General features: G+C 40.3%; 2 protein-coding genes across 2 annotated transcripts; one reads left to right on the top strand and one right to left on the bottom strand.

Annotated features, from left to right (window-relative positions):
• The first annotated feature begins 6,654 nt into the window (after positions 1–6,654).
• cdcp2 (CUB domain containing protein 2) lies at positions 6,655–10,940 on the top strand. Its single transcript, XM_070974609.1, has 6 exons — positions 6,655–6,721; positions 6,964–7,311; positions 7,754–8,095; positions 9,762–10,115; positions 10,338–10,516; positions 10,635–10,940. Exons 1-6 carry the CDS (start codon positions 6,655–6,657, stop codon positions 10,938–10,940), a joined length of 1,596 nt encoding a protein of 531 aa, XP_070830710.1.
• tceanc2 (transcription elongation factor A (SII) N-terminal and central domain containing 2) lies at positions 10,615–13,193 on the bottom strand. The gene is made up of 4 exons (XM_070974610.1): positions 12,755–13,193; positions 12,517–12,658; positions 12,006–12,199; positions 10,615–11,516 (listed from the first exon to the last, which is right to left on the bottom strand). Exons 1-4 carry the CDS (start codon positions 12,851–12,853, stop codon positions 11,328–11,330), a joined length of 624 nt encoding a protein of 207 aa, XP_070830711.1. The 5' UTR covers positions 12,854–13,193; the 3' UTR covers positions 10,615–11,327.
• Positions 13,194–14,282: the final 1,089 nt, after the last annotated feature.

Below are 14,282 nucleotides of genomic sequence, written 5' to 3'. Positions count from 1 at the left end.
ATGTGCCAGGGTGCTCTTCTCTCCCCCCTTTTGAGTTCCTGTTATCTGGAGTATTTACACTGCAGCATCGCTATGTGAGTGATTAATTAAAATGCTGTCGCTTTTTGCCCAAAACAACACAGCCAACAAGATGACTCAGTTGGAACTGATTTATAGAGCTCTGCCTTAGATGCTATACTTCTACATGCTTGCTCTTTGAAAAAGCTGTGATACACTGTATATTATTATTATACAAAACACCTCACTTGTCACTGATGAAAGCACATCTCAAAATGTGCCTTTCTACTCAAAGGCCTATAAAAGAACCAGCTAGCTGGAAGCTGGGCTTGCCATCTTCAGCTGTTCACAATCCACTCTGTGCTGTTCAACAGCCATGCCACAGTCTTTGACGCTGGGTACTGTCACCAAAAGACTCATTTTGAGGAAATGGAAATCACACACTACAGATGGAAAGACTCAGGTTCTTGACAACAAATTCAATTAAAAAATTCTCAGTAATCTGAAACCCATTTCTTGCCTTCCCTGACAAGATCAGGCAAGGATGAGTTACTCACCCAGCCAATGTCTCGTGGCCCCTGTTTGAGTTCTAATGCATAGCACTCTGAAGCATTATTATTAGATATAAGCTATTATTTTATTTCACGTCTGGGTCTATTTAACCATATTTCATTTTTCACTTGCAAGTGATGACTGTGTTTGTTGATTTGTCTCATTGACTTAAGAAAAGCCTTGAAATAAAACATTGAAAGAACCGTGCCTTTATTCGTACAACTAGCAAAGCTGAACTCATACTGAATGCACGGATGTGAACAAAAAGCATCAGTAAGTGCTAGAAACGTGTCCAGTGTCTGTGTATTCAAAAGGTGTCAATCAATTTGAGATGAATATCTTATTCCAACATAGGTTGCCATTTTGTTTACAGCAGATTGTGCCTTTAAGAAAACTAATGTTTTGAGAGATTTCAAAACAGCAGAGACTGCAGGAGTGACGATAATGAACTTCACCAAAAAATACATTAGATACTGAGCCCAAAGCCAGCCAGTGGAAAGCATGTGGAATGTCTTGTACCGCTTGCATAAACCACTTACTTTGAGTTTAATTACACTACTTCTCCAATCACCATAAAGCATGTGGAGAAAATGTTTCTGACTACCAACCCTCTGCAAGACAAAAGCCATGTTGAGATCCCCATGCAGACAATATAACTATGTGAATATGCCATGTACAACAGTCATATTTAAAGCCATTATATAATTTTATCCTCTAGACAATCGGTTTGAAGTAAGCTGACAGGAAACAAGGCAAACGAATCGCAGCAACCTTTGGAAACCATCATGCCATTTCATATGCAGCAGTAGGCTATCATGTTAGTACTGTGTGAAAAACACAGGCCCATTACTTCTTTCAACAAGACCACTGTTTTACTCCGTGCGCCTTGCACAGCAGAACTATTACCCCGAGCTCTCTGAAAGGTTATGTGTCGCTGATATGCAGCGTGACAATCTGTACATGAAGTTTATGATTGGAAATGAGTGTAGCAGAAACATAAACCAAAGCACAGGAGCGCAGCAGTTTACATGCAATTATGATGGGAGGGATAGTCAAGCAATAATCCATCCTCTGTTACAAAGGCTATGCTACGCTCCCCATGAAGCCAATATTACTGGGTAATAATCATGTGAAGAGGCTGCGTGCAAGGCAGCAATCATGTTTACATCCCTACAGCAACACACGCTTAGCCGCTATTAGAGACCCAGGTGTACAATGAGGCAACAGGAAATCCCCTCCAAGGATGGCAACACCTTCAGCAACCTATCCAAGTCATTTTTCACCTCCTCCGCATGCGACAACATGAAACCTCAAAATACATATGCCTAGCTAAAAGAAACCAAAATACATTAAACACAAAGACAGAAAGGATATGCAAATACCAAACCTCCTGGTACTGCATACAAGCAGATATGTGGGTTAGCCAAAAGCCAAACCAACAAACAAAACTGCTAACATTAGCAGTGAGACAGACGGGAGTTCTCGGTCAAGGTGAACATTAGCAAAAGCATTACGCACTTACCTTAGCTTTGCATGTGTTTGGAAAGAGTCAACGTCGAGGTCCACAGCCAAGCCAGAAAGTTCCCACTTGAAACACATCTCTCTGACCGACCACCAACACAATTATTTCTTCACAAAGTCGTCCTGAAGTGACATTATCGAACTGTTAGCCGCAAATTAGCTTAACTAGCTTTCTTAATTGCTAGCTACACGAGGGGCAGTTAGCAAACAACGAGGTAGCAAACGAGTGTTTTGACCTTTAAACCTATAGTTACAAATTCTTTATTTTTATTTATTTATTTATTCACTTGTTTGTTTGTTTTTTAAGTCGTGGACACAACATTGACGTATCACCACTTTTTAAGCTAATATGATGAACTTTTCAGCTAACCGTTGCTTCTTTACTCCTTCAGCAGTTACAGCGCACATCCGCATTCTTTCGATGTGTGTTCAGGTATACCTGGCGTCCAGCAATCACTCACCTTTAAGCTCTATTTTGGTCTACCAACTCCTGAGGGAAATATATGACTGCTCTGCTGCTAAATATTTTATGTTTGCCAATTCGTTGCTAACCGTGTGTACCGCTCGGTGATGAGACGTTAGGGAACTGTGGGTTTTTAGAGCGTTCACCCTAAAAAGCAGGTGGCCGCTCCCGCGACAGAAAAGGAGGCTCTGCGGCCCGAAGAACTAAAAATGTGCTGAAACTCTCTCTAAAACTGAATTAAATCAGTAAAGTGGTAATATTAGTAAGGGCTGCCAACTGACCAGTCTTTTTAAGATCTTTCTTACTCTTTTTATTCTCTGTCAGCTGTAAATCCAATCACACATTTTAGCTGTGCTGCCTATTCATTTTAATCTTATAATGTCCATTTATTGTACGTATTAAGTTTATTCAAATTCATTTCTTCAAAAGTGTGTGTTTTCTTTCACATTTGCAACAGTTGTAATGATTTAAATGAAACACCAGTCTTTGGGAGAATTTAGTTTTGCCGCAGATTTGACAGCCAATTAGTGTTACAAGAGTAAGTTTTATAAGCAAGGTTATTTTAGGCAGTGCACAGTTTTTAAGAAACAATTTAAACAGCTAGGTCTTCAATTTAAGCTTTAAGCACAGCACTGTCTTAACAGCGTCCCATTACATGCATTTTATATTGTTGCCGTGATGCCTTTGGTTTGTCTTCACTCTATATGCAATTAAATTTGTATAAATGACAAAAGCAACCAGGAACATAACAAATGTTTTCTCATCTAATGCAGCAGAGTGAAGGTATTAGAAATAGCAGTTGCCAAGGGAAGTCGATTCTTTCTCCTTTCTGTTCCTTAACCCGAATCACGGATTTCATTGCCCTCATAGAGGGAGGTTTAGCTCATTATGGTCCATAATCCAATCTGTGAGCTCCCTGATTCGGAGGTGCAATGACATATCAATATTGTCCTTGGTACAGAGAGAAGGTGGAAATGGAACCAAGTGGCGCAGAGAAAATGTTAACAAAACCACTGCGAGGGGAAAAAAAAACAACATTTCTGGCTGTAAGTGAGCACCAGCTGGGAATACAAGGTACAAGGTTGTACCAATGTTTCCTCTGTACTCATTCAGTTTGGCTGGTCCACTCCTGCATGAAAATTGCCACCACTGCTATAGAAACGCAACTAATGTAGAATACTCTAAATGTCATTAAGTAAAGCTCTGTTATTTGAAAAATTAGCTTTTAGCGCCGCCTGAACTCATAAGACCTGAAACAGGAGTCAGAAATCCAACCAGCTGAATGCAAAAACAAGAAAAAAAAAAAAAAAAATAGGAGAAACACTGTGTTGCAGTGCACAACTAAACAACATGCAGCATAAGTTGATTGAGGCTTATCCTTAGGCTCTTTCTGCAGAAATACACCATGCATTAAAAATATTAAAAGACAAATCATGCCAACTAAGACACCATATAGCCCTGGATGCACTTGGAAATAGCATGGAGATATCCCACCTAGCCGCGGGCTGTGTCAGAAACATTGACTTGTTATTGTCCTGTGACATATGTGCTTATATATTCACCTCATTTCTCCCCGACTGTCAGGAGCTTTACAAAGCATTCGTCAGGATGAGCAGTTACCAACAGTCCCTGCATACCCGTAGCAGAGTCGAACATAATCTGTCTTGATGTGGAAAAAGATGTTTTGTAAACAGATTACATTTTATTAAAAATTTTATCAAGGTTTGCATCATTTGCCTTCTTGCTGTTTGGATTAAAAGATGTCAGATGCCACAGCTGTCAAATGCCCCCACCTACCACAACACAGCAAATCCCATCCACTTATGATTTGAGGTGTTAATAATTGATTTTTGTTTTTTGCTGAATAACCAATAAGATGCGGTATTTGTGGACCAAAATCATTCAATTAAGCTCCAAGAGCTATGGTCAAAAGGCTGCCATTTGTTAAACTGAAATTCCCCTTTATTCTGCCAGAATTTTCCAATACTTTCAACCTTATTTGTTTTTTGAGTATTTACTCGCTAATAGGTGATTTAATTGCTCTAAACAAACGATATCTTTCTGAAACACATTTCAGCACTGCCCAGTACCCACATCCTTGAACAATGACAAGCTTTCAGAGAGGACGGAATTAACATTCAAAGGCAAGGCGGTTCATTTTAGTTCCAGGAACCACTGTGTGAAAAACACTTGACTGATTTTAATCACATTCTTATTTATTTCAGCTCGGTGCTCAGCATGACTTTTTAAAAGCCAGTGGTGATTTTCACTCTGTTTTCATAGTGCCACAGCACCATCTAGCAGGTCTCTTTCAGCTACTAGCTTTGCTCACTGAAGCCATTATATATTCCCAAAAAGCATTGCCTGCACAGCACTACTGAAAAAGCAAACATTTATTTGCAGAATAGGTTTTTATGAAGAGCACTTTATCACCCTGTCTGTTATATACTCCACTTAGTCAGGATTATTGCTGTCTACATGTGTCTGCAATGCTCAGTTATAAGACTGCCAAACCCAGAGGAATGAGTCATGGGATATGATTGGCATTCAGCAAATACAGCAAAATCTTTGTCTGAGAGTCATTGCAGCGTTCTTGTCATAAACAGAACCAACAGTGTAAACAAAATTTGCATCAAAATCTTTGAGAGAGATGACCTTGCTTAGGAGTCATAATGCTGTGACTTATACTCTCTCTCTCTCTCTCTCTCTCTCTCTCTCTCTCTCTCTCTCTCTCTCTCTCTCTCTCTCTCTCTCTCTCTCTCTCTAAGGGTGAAGGTGTGAGCCTCAGTGGAAACAGAAACATCTGAAACTCTTTCTCTTAAGTAAAATTTTAACACAGAATGACTACTTATAGTGCAATATTAGAGTCCTGTTGTTATTTTTCCTCAAATGAACCATCGGGAGATACTTTATTTGAGAGTTAAATAAAAAAGATACCACTCTCTTATCTGTCTGTTAAATATGAAGCTACAGCCAAGAGACACTTGACTAAGCTTAGCATTAAGAGTGGAAACAGGAGGCTAGCAAAACTATTAATTGGCTGGGAGCAGTGGCATCAAGACAAGCTGTCTGCCTCCTGTTTCCACTGGGCGATAAGCTAAGCTAACAGACACATATGAGAGTAATATTAATCTCCTCATCTAACTTCTGGCAAGAAAGAAAGAGCATGTTTTCCACTAAACTTTTTTTTTTTTCAATAAAGCATTTGAGGATATATCCCATGTCTGCAAACAACGGCATATTGTATTTGACCAAAAATAATCAAGATCCACTTAATAGCTTTTTTATGGAATTTCCAGCTGCAGATACGAGAGAGAAGAATGAACTTTTAACCTATTGTACTGTACTGAGTAAGGTGACTGTGCTAAAATGTCAATAGTAGCAGCTATTATAATAGCTACAAAGCCTTTGATGCTGCAGTCCAAATAAGTGAGACACACCACACATGTGACACACCTGTGCATTTCCTCATTGACATACTGTACATTCCCATTCATTGTTAAGATATTGTTGTCTTTGTGTCGTACTTAAGTTGCTTTTGTCTGCACAGTTCCTCTTACTCCATGACATTAATAGTTCTGGGATGTTCTCTCCTTATATCTCTCTAATGAAGCCATTTATATTAGTGACAAATGTGATCATCCTTCTCTCTTTCTTTCTGTCTCTTCTATCAACTCCCCTTGCAGCTGGTGTTTAGTGTGTGTGTGTGTGTGTGTGTGTGTGTGTGTGTGTGTGTGTGTGTGTGTGTGTGTGTGTGTGTGTGTGTGTGTGAGAGAGAGAGAGAGAGAGAGAGAGAGAGAGAGAGAGAGAGAGAGAGAGAGAGAGAGAGAGAGAGAGAGAGAGCATTAAAAATGTATGGTATCTCTCCAAACAGTGTCCTGACAAGCCACTCGTGCTCATTGGATATCAGTCATTAAAATTTAGCAAAGAGGGCAAAGCGTGGCCCAGGTAGGTGTCAGGTTCCTCATTCAGGCTGTGGATGAATTTTTCAAAGTCCCATTACCTCTACAGGCACTACTGTTCTGTTGATGTCTCAAGGCTGTACGCTCTGACACTGCCGTTGTCTGTCTCTGCTGGTACTGTAGCTGAGGCGTGACAAAAAGCGAATCAACAATAACAACATGAGTCTCAGGGTGGCTATACTGGTTCATTTACTACTGCTTGTTGACAAGGCTGATTCTAAAAAAGGTGAGTTGCTATTTGTTATCTTGATGGAACAAAGCTTAAATTTGATGGAAGCACTTTATCTTGCTGGTACTGTATATACAGAGAAAGTTGGACCTAATTGTTCAATGTCAGCTTGTAATACGCTTTTCAGAGGTTGTTCCAGGTTGCTAGAACATTGTCACACAAGTAAGCAACGAAAGAGCAATAACCTTTACTCTGTATCTTTTCTCTTTGAGCTGATATTAAACTTTTGTAATCATAAGGTGTCAAATGTGGAGGGATCCTCTCTGCTCCATCTGGCAATATCTCCAGTCCAAACTTCCCAGGCCTGTATCCCTATAACATTGACTGTGCCTGGCTAATTGTGGTGGCAGAGGGTTCCTCCGTCCTCCTCACCTTTCACCACTTTGAGCTGGAGTACCATGCCAACTGTGCTTATGACTACATCAAGATCTACAATGGCATATCTGAGGATGAGGGCAACCTCCTTGGGGTATTTTGTGGTGACATCTCCCCGCCACAGTTCACCTCTTCTTGGAATGTCATGTCCATCATCTTCCATTCAGACCGCCATGTTGCCCACCGGGGCTTCAGTGTTGGCTACAGAAAAGGTAACTTGTTATATTTGATGCAATATGACAGGGATCAGTTGGCTAACTGCTCAAAACTTGAGTTATTTATTTCTGACAATGCCATAACTCATGGCTTTTAGCTAAAACTTCTTGATGTTAACCTCACTGGAGTTCTTAATATCTCACCAAAACATTATATAGAAACAGAATCTGCAGTCATGCTAGTGGCTCTGTGAGCCTGTATTTTGAGCTAAATGCTCACATCAGCGTGCTATCATGCTCACAATGATAATGTGAGCATGTTTATCTTTAATTGGTGTAATATTTGGTTGTTGTTTTCCAGATGGCCCCATTAAACAAGCCAAGTAAACCACTTTACAACCCTCTTCGGAGGTTGTTGCATCCATTAACTGTAGTCTGTGATGCTTCTCCTTTTCAAAAAGAAAACTGTCAGGTCCATCTGCCCTCTATCTTTCTCTAGATATGTGTGGTGGAGTCCTAACTGGCCTGTCAGGTGTAATCTCCAGCCCGGGCTACCCTCAGGAATACAGCAACAATGCTGATTGCTCTTGGGCCATCCATGTGTCCAACACCAGCGTGGTCAGCTTGGTCTTCTTGGACTTCCAGTTGGAAAACAATGAGGGATGTAACTTTGACTTTGTCGCCCTGTTTGATGGCCCGACAGTCACCCACCGCCACCTGGGGAAATACTGTGGGGCAGATAAACCCCCGCACATAGTCACCACCTCCAACCAGCTTCTGGTAGTCTTCAAGTCCGACTTCAACATTGGTGGACGTGGGTTCAAGGCCTACTATTACTCAGGTAGGAAAGTTTGGTTTGATTACTTGTATTGAAAAAATAAATTCTTCACACCACTATGAAATATAAAGTGCTCTCATTATTTGACCCCCTTGGTGTTTTCTGGTGAAAGTGCAGGTTTTGGAAATGAAAAAGAGACTTTGTTCAGTCATCAGCAGTCACATGCTATTACTTTTGGGCTTACACAAAGTGACCCTTTTTTGCAGAAATCCTATTGGAAGTCGACAGTGAAGACCTATAGATCTACTGAGGGCTATAAAATTATTCTGGGTTGGATTTAAACAATAGGAAACAATGGAATCCAGGGTTAGCCTGACATTAGTGGCGAGAAGGAAAAAAAAGCAAATCACATCATGCTGAAAATTTAAGTGGAGGCACATGAAAGACCTAGATGACAACATGGCACAAAAGATCCTGCCAACAGATGAAATGAAAATTGAACATTTCTGCTCCAATGTAAAGCACTATCTATGTGTCAAACAGAGCTCATCACCCCTCTCACACCTATCACACCCGAGAAAAAAGTCCACAAAGAGAAAGTCCTTAAGTGGTCTAGCCCAGACTTGAATCCAATTTAAACACTGCGGAATAACTTTCATTCAGCTGATCACAGACCGACTGTCGTTTGACCTCATCGAGCACTAACTGACCGGCAAGAGGATGAAATGAAATCCTAAAACTGTGTTGCAGAAGGTGATGCCACTCATGTGTGCATATGAAGGGGCAGCAAGCAACTAGTTAGCTTAGCTTAGCATAAAGGCTTGAAACAAGGGGAAACAGCTAGCCAGGCTCCATCCACAGGTAAAGAAACCCACCGACAGCACCTCTGGAGCTCACTAACCACCAGGTTATATCTCATTTGTTTCATTTGACATTTCACTATTTCTTGGCCTTGCACAGTGGCCAGGCTAGCTGTTTCCCTCAATTTACAGCCTCTGTGCTAAGCTAAGATAACTGGCTGCTGGAGAGAAAAACTTTATCATCACCCATCTGCATACAGTGCAGTACAGTGCATAGAGGAACGAAATTATGTTTCTCCTGGTCCATGATGCAAAACAAAGAGAATGAATGATGCACAATTCAATGGGAGTGAAGCCAACATTCAGACTACACATGAGGTGCAAACAAGATACAAAACCAGGGACAGAAATGCACTGCAATATGCAGGACAACAATTATATTATTTTATATTTCTGTACTTTAAAAATGGAAAAATTGAAACAAAGTATTGTAGATAAATGTGAAATGAAGGAGTGCAGTAGCAGCAGTAAAAGCAGTGTTGGGATTGGGATTTGATCTGAGAGGCCAAGTTGGGGGCAGAGTGCAGCTTTGCATGAGTCTAAAAGCCAGGTCCAGAGAGCTCACCACACACTGCAGGCTGTAGCTTCATACTTATTATATACATGTGAGAGTGGTATCAACCTTCTTATCTAAGTGTGAGCAAGAAAGTAAATATTTATTTTTCGCAAAAAGTGGAACTACTCCTTTACAGTGTGGAGGACGTGTTTATTTAATAAGGGGATTTTAACCACATACTTGCTATCACTATAAACCTTTACTTTTCTAAGAGTGATTTATCAAATCATGGATGCAGCATCCTACAATGCCGACACTGGACTGAACACAATGTACTAAATTGATATCATTGAATCTGACTGCACTCAAACAGGTGAATGCCAGCAGGTCCTGTCAGCTGTAAGTGGCAACTTCAGCAGCCCCCATTTTCCAAACATCTACCCAAACAACATCAACTGCCACTGGAGCATCACTCTAGCAGCTGGATACCGCATCAAACTCTTTTTCCCCATGATGGACTTGGAGGACCGTAACAGCCTGTCAGGCAAGTGTGACTATGACTCAGTTGCAGTTTATGATGGGGACAGTCAGACGGACACCCTGCTGGGACGCTGGTGCGGCAGGGAGCAACCTTCCTCTCTCATCTCGAAGGGCCACAAGATGCTGGTGGTGCTCAGCACCGACAGAAATGAAGCTCGCAGAGGGTTCACTGCTTCTTATGTTGGAGGTAAAAGTTCATTTGATGCATTCTGAGAGTGAAAAATTTATGATTTCTATTGATGTTAATTCTGTTTATTCTGTGCGGGCTGTAGAGTGAAGTCATGAGCTCGCTACCGCTTACAATATTGTTGACTCTAAATGCTTAAAAACAACTCTTTCCTATGTCATTAGTATATATTCTGCTTTTCAACAAGTGTGAACTGTGTCTTTTCTCTTCCCACAATCCAAGTGGTACCTGTAAACGTTAGCTGCACAAGATCAGAATTCACCATTTTGATACCCCAGCAGTATTTACCTCAGCTGGACCGCGAGAGCATCTACCTGGGGAACCCAACCTGTGCAGCCCAGCTGACAGCCACCTCGTACAAGATACTTGCTCAGTTTGTTAACTGTGGCACTGCTAGCCAGGTGACCAGCCGCAGTCTCACATCACTTACTGGTGCACCATGTTAGACAAAGATGATCCATACTTATGCTGTTAAAGACGTATTTGTGACCTGCTTCTATAACTCCTGCTCCCTTACAGAAATATCAGAACATCACTGTGCTGGTAAACAAACTCTACATTGATTTCTCTGATGGGAAGCAGCAGAATGTGCAGGAATATAAGGTGCAGTGTGATGCCCTGCGGAAGATAGCATCGGTGTCCATCATTTCAGCAGAGGAGCAACGTCTCGAGGAGCAGGCCCAGCAAAGTGACAGTGACAGTGACGGCAAAGCCGGAGATCCAAAACAAGAGCCTCACGACCTGAGCGATATTGTCTTCATTAGCATCTGTGTTCTGGCTGTTATTCTCATGGTGATAGCTATTGTTTGGCTGGTGCTGCTTTAGTATTTACAGCATGTACGTATGGTTTTATCCAACAAAGAAAGGACTCCGATGCTGAAGTTGTCATATTTTCAATCACATTTTATATAAAAGTGTTCAACCACAGTATAAAAACAGAGCCACTATTAACAAAAACATGAAGAAATGGCATAATCATCACCACCAACAATAAATTCCATATTCTAACAGTGATTTACATGTGTTCATAAAACAGTGTAAGGCTGCTGATGTGCCACAATGTGTAAAAGTATTTTATATCTCCTTTCCAGAAAATCAATAAAGTAATAAAAAAAAGTTGAAAAATAAAATGTGCATGAGAAAATTTTGACAAATTTCAAGTATTACAACCAGAAGTCTTCAATATGCAGGGTCAACCTAACTGATTACCAGTTATTTCTTGTACTTGGAAACCAGCTGGGTGACTGGCATTGTGCTGTCCTTCACTTGAGTTTTGATCTCAGGGTTGTGTTTGAAGGCAAACACCAGCGCTCTGACAGTCCGCCTGTATGAGCTGCTGACTAACCGGGAGCTCTGGTGAAACACTTCCCTCTCGATGTTGTCAATGAGACCAGAATCCTCCTGTGGGTCACATCAGAAAGCAACAAGAACAAACATAAGCAAACTGATACATAAAAAGATGTTAGTGGACTTGCAGCCAACATTTTCCTCAACATTTTTAGTTGGGGATTGTATATCAGTTCAAATAAACATTTAAAAAGTGCTGCATGTGTCATATGCTGAATTTCAAGTGGGATGTACTGATTTGATAAATGTCAAACATTTAATACATGCTGCGTGCTTTCTGGCAAGGAAGGAAACACTAAACTGCAAGAACTTACAGTTCATGTGAGTTTGATGTGATTTTATCTCTGATGCCATATAAACAAAAATGAAAATATGACAGTTGACCACATTCTGTAGTTTCTCCACCAATTAACCTTCAAAAAATATCACAACCAATGTAATGTTAATGTGAATTAAAATGGAAATTAGTGGTGGAATAAACATACTGAGTCAAACACAAAGGCTTTTGCTGTTACACTTGACTTCAGTAATGCTCCATCTCACCTTGACCCCCAGGGCTTCAGACATTAGTCTTTTAGCGTTGCTCCTGAGTCCTTCAGATTGTTTGTCGGAACGCACTTCAATAGACGGCTTATCGGAATTCTCCTCGATGAATGTCCTCCAGTCGGTGTAAACCTTTGCTGCCATTGAACTCACCTCGGGGTCCAGATGCTTTCGCATTTTGTTGACAGTATGACCTTAGAGGAGAGAGGATTTCATAATGTGGTGAACTAATTAGTGGAGTGCGAAGCTTAGAAAGGGCCCAGTGTGTGAGGTAAACACAGCTTTGATAGCTGTTTGCTCCTTTGAGGTATAATATACAAGTCAGGCCTTGGAACCACGCAGTATCAAACCTATTAAGTGTACATTTTTAGTAGTTTACATTGACTTGGTTTTTCTACAGACTGAGCTACATCCTGAGCAGAAAGATGGTAACAATCATTGTTAATGCTTTCAGCATCAAGACAGCATTGTGTCAGTAGTCTACACAGTGGGGTGGAAATCCTCAGTCTACCTATTTTTGTGGACCTGAGCACCTCCTTGGACGGGATCTTCTTGCTCAGGTCTGTCAGGGCACTCAGCAGGTTGTCCTTGCTCTGCTCTGGAAGCTCCAAGATGGACTTGTAGCGCATGATATCCTCGATCACAACCACCCTCTGTAAGAAACACAAGGGCAGTGAGTGACGAAGGAAACCTGTCACACAGTAACACTGACTTTACCCCATCATTCACATTTAAAACTGACAGCTCACCCGTAAAGATTCAATTGTAACTTGTTTGTAAATCTTTTCGTTACTCTTCGCTTTTTTAGGTGTTTGCCCTCTGGGGAGCCGCACTACAAACTTGTCCATCTTCAAGTACAAAGTTGCAGGCTACCTCGTAGACTGGTTATTTTTGACTAACTAGTGGTTAAATTGCTGTTCAGGTCAGAAGGAGGTTCCAGAGAGAACAATGCTAACTGTTATTAGCAGCTAGCTATGCTACCTGGTTACCTCGCTGTAGAGCGCTCATGTCCTTTTGAAATTCATTACATTAAACACGTTGCTGGCTTTGTTCAAGTCTTTTGTCTATACTACACTAACGAAAAGCTGCCTTTATAACTTTAAATGAGACAAATTTGTTTCGGAAAGCTAGCTAGAGCTGAGTGGCTATGGTAAAGTATAGCTACTTATGTTGCATTTAGGTGCTGTCGGAAATAACCCGTACCGTGGACCCTACCCAACATGGGGGTAAAGTAGAAAATTGGAAGCCATGAAGGTACGCATAGCACAAAATTCAATAACTTATCAGTCTTCTGAATTAATACAATAAAATGAATAAATAAGAAACTTCAAAACACCCCATTATTGTGATTGATATAATTATTATTCTCACTGTGTAATATTTGTTTAAGTTTAACATCATGTTGTTGTGTCTCCATCATTTTCTTTCAAGTCTATCTTTATTTCATAGTGCAATTTTAACTAGTGACACTTTTTCCATGATATCACTGTTACACCCATCTGCTACACACGTTTTGGCTTGTTTGCAGACCCAGCAATTGTTCTTGACTTTAGCTGAATAACTCCTGTTTTCTTAAGTACCTAAGAACATGTCTGTAGACTTTCATGTAGTCTTCTGCAGGAAAAAGGAGTCAGCATATGTTGTACAAATAATGTATTTAATGACCTGTCTGGATTAATGTGTAACTAGTATTGTTTATGTTTGTGAAGCTACTTTTTCTTTTGGTATGCAAAATATTGTCCACTCAGCTGGGTAAAATAATATTTTGCTCATGCAAAATACCTCTCTGCAGCTTCATTTGATTATGTAACTAAACAGTAAACACACCAGATACCTGTCCAGTTATATACAAAACCAGGAAAAAAGAAGAACAGAACAGAAAAATAAAACAGAATTAAGACACAAAATAAAATAAACTATTAATATCACGTAACACAAACAAGGCTGTATGCATAACATTTAAGAGTGGCACAGGATACACAGGATGTTTCCTTTGGGGTCTAGCCAATTCAAAGTCATGATAACAAGAAATGTTCAGCTTTGCCAATTTTATGTATGTATGTATGTATGTATGTATGTATGTATGTATGTATGTATGTATGTATGTATGTATGTATGTATGTATGTATGTATGTATGTATGTATGTATGTATGCATGTATGTATGTATTTAAAGCCATTTTCACAATGTTTATTGCTTGATTATATAGAGAATTTGAACATACAGTACGTTTAGGATAACACAGCCTGTGTGAAGAAGCCAGATTTTACAAGGAAC

Source organism: Chaetodon trifascialis, chromosome 11, assembly GCF_039877785.1.
Source record: "Chaetodon trifascialis isolate fChaTrf1 chromosome 11, fChaTrf1.hap1, whole genome shotgun sequence".
Classification (NCBI taxonomy): Eukaryota; Metazoa; Chordata; class Actinopteri; order Chaetodontiformes; family Chaetodontidae; genus Chaetodon; species Chaetodon trifascialis.
Note: the sequence above shows the minus strand (reverse complement) of the source record. Positions and strands in the feature narration are given on the sequence as shown.

Bases quoted from the DNA above. Each gene is read 5' to 3' on its own strand.
- tceanc2 (XM_070974610.1), bottom strand. From the start codon at position 12,853: ATGGACAAGTTTGTAGTGCGGCTCCCCAGAGGGCAAACACCTAAAAAA. The intron at 12,659-12,754 runs GTGAGCTGTCAG...TGTTTCTTACAG, and splicing joins TTACAATTGAATCTTTACGG to AGGGTGGTTGTGATCGAGGA. The intron at 11,517-12,005 runs GTGAGATGGAGC...TGTGACCCACAG, and splicing joins CTGAAGCCCTGGGGGTCAAG to GAGGATTCTGGTCTCATTGA.
- cdcp2 (XM_070974609.1), top strand. From the start codon at position 6,655: ATGAGTCTCAGGGTGGCTATACTGGTTCATTTACTACTGCTTGTTGAC. The intron at 10,116-10,337 runs GTAAAAGTTCAT...CCACAATCCAAG, and splicing joins CACTGCTTCTTATGTTGGAG to TGGTACCTGTAAACGTTAGC. The intron at 10,517-10,634 runs GTGACCAGCCGC...GCTCCCTTACAG, and splicing joins ACTGTGGCACTGCTAGCCAG to AAATATCAGAACATCACTGT.